Source organism: Aplysia californica, unplaced genomic scaffold, assembly GCF_000002075.1.
Source record: "Aplysia californica isolate F4 #8 unplaced genomic scaffold, AplCal3.0 scaffold00288, whole genome shotgun sequence".
Taxonomy (NCBI): Eukaryota; Metazoa; Mollusca; class Gastropoda; order Aplysiida; family Aplysiidae; genus Aplysia; species Aplysia californica.
This window is the reverse complement of record NW_004797558.1, coordinates 546,557-548,236: the sequence shown is the minus strand read 5'-3', so window position 1 is coordinate 548,236 and position 1,680 is coordinate 546,557. Positions and strand designations below refer to the sequence as shown.

Genomic DNA, 1,680 nt, shown 5'->3' with positions numbered 1-1,680 from the left:
CTCCTCCTCCTCGTTTACTCATGACCCGTACCTTCTTTCCTACTTTCATTCATTCATCTTTTCCATCCTTCTTTCTTTCCCTCATTCTTCCTTTCCCTCGTTCATTATTTCCCTCATCCATCTTTTAGAACTGTTTTTGATTATTACGATTATTATTATATTGTTATTATCATGATTATCATTCTCACTATTATCATTTTCATTATCATTATAGTTATCATTGTCATTATCATTATTATTTTCATTATCATTATCACTATTACTATCATTATCATTTTCATTATCATTATCATTGTCACTATTACTATCATTATCATTATCACTATCACTATCACTATTACTATCATTGTCATAATCATTATCATTATCAATATTATTATAAAAACATCCTTAAATGTCCCTCCCCAGCTTTCGGCAACTGTGTCCAGGTGGTCAGCAACGTGTGTTCCCCTAACCCGTGCCTCAACAGCGGTGTGTGCTACAGGGACGGGGCCAGCTACAAATGTTTCTGTACGCCAGGTCAGTCATCGTGTTTGTTTGCTTGTGTGTTTGCCTGTTCAATTGTTTGTTTGTTTGTTCGTTTGTTTGTTTGTTTGTTTGTATGTGTGTTCTCTTCACCCGTGCCTCAACAACGGCGTATGCTACAGGGAGAGGGCGAGTTACAATTAATGTTTCTGTACGCCAGGTGAGTCATTGCGTTTGTTTGCTTGTGTGTTTGCTTGTTCAATTGTTTGTTTGTTCGTTTGCTAGTTTGTTCGTGTTATTTCTTCACCCGTGTCTCAACATAGGGCGAGTTACAAATGATGATGATGATAGGGCGAGTTACAAATGTTTTCTGTGCGCTGGGTGGGGCACGGAGTTTGTCCGTCTATTTGTTTATTTGTGTTTTTTGTTCATTTATTTGCTTGTACGTTGATGCATACGTGTTTTCCCCCTTTTTCAAAACCAGGTTAGTCCTTGAATATGTTCGTCTGCTATGTTGTTTTGTCCATTTGTTTGTATATAATTTGCTGTATTTGTTCATTTATACTTGTAAATGTATTTGTTGTATTTATTCACTTTCTTGCCCTGTTTATTCATCAATTTGTTCCATTAGTCTATTTTTACCGAGTTTTCCTACTGCTCATTTTTATTATATTATGTTCCTTTGGTGTTTGTTAGTATTTTCTGTGGTTTGTTTTTAACATCTGTACGTATTTTATATTTTTGGCGTAAAAGAAAATAACAACCCCCAAACAACAACAGCAATAATATAATAAAATTGGACTGATGATGTTAAAAAAGGATATAAGTATTTTCTGTGGTTTATTTCTACTCGTAACATATGTGCGTTTTCGAGATATTTGGCTTTTTTCGTAAAAGAAAAGCAAAAAAAAACAAACGACAAACTAATAGGAAAAAATCCCCCCACAAAAAGCGAATGAAATTGAATTGGTGCTGTTAAAAAAGGATGTTGAGATAAACATCCTCCCTCACCGCCATTTCCATTTTCCTCAGGGTATGAGGGTGCGAGGTGCCAGCACAACATCGACGACTGTGAGCCCAACCCGTGCCAACATGGCGGAGTGTGTACTGATGTGGAACCACCCCCTTCCTCCACCAGCGGGAGGTTCACGTGTCAGTGCAACAGTGACACATACGGTGAGTGTGTAGTGGGTGTGGAAGTGTGGGGGTGTGGGG

The 1,680-nt window shown here is 37.6% G+C and overlaps 1 protein-coding gene across 1 annotated transcript in view; it reads left to right on the top strand.

Annotated features, from left to right (window-relative positions):
- Window positions 1-1,680, top strand: part of LOC101856519 (fibropellin-1) — a gene marked incomplete in the record, with an annotated part of 13,506 nt that overhangs the window by 5,593 nt on the left and 6,233 nt on the right. Inside the window, 2 exon segments of the mRNA XM_013084379.2 lie at window positions 409-519; window positions 1,498-1,641. Coding sequence (XP_012939833.1) covers window positions 409-519; window positions 1,498-1,641 — 255 coding nt within the window.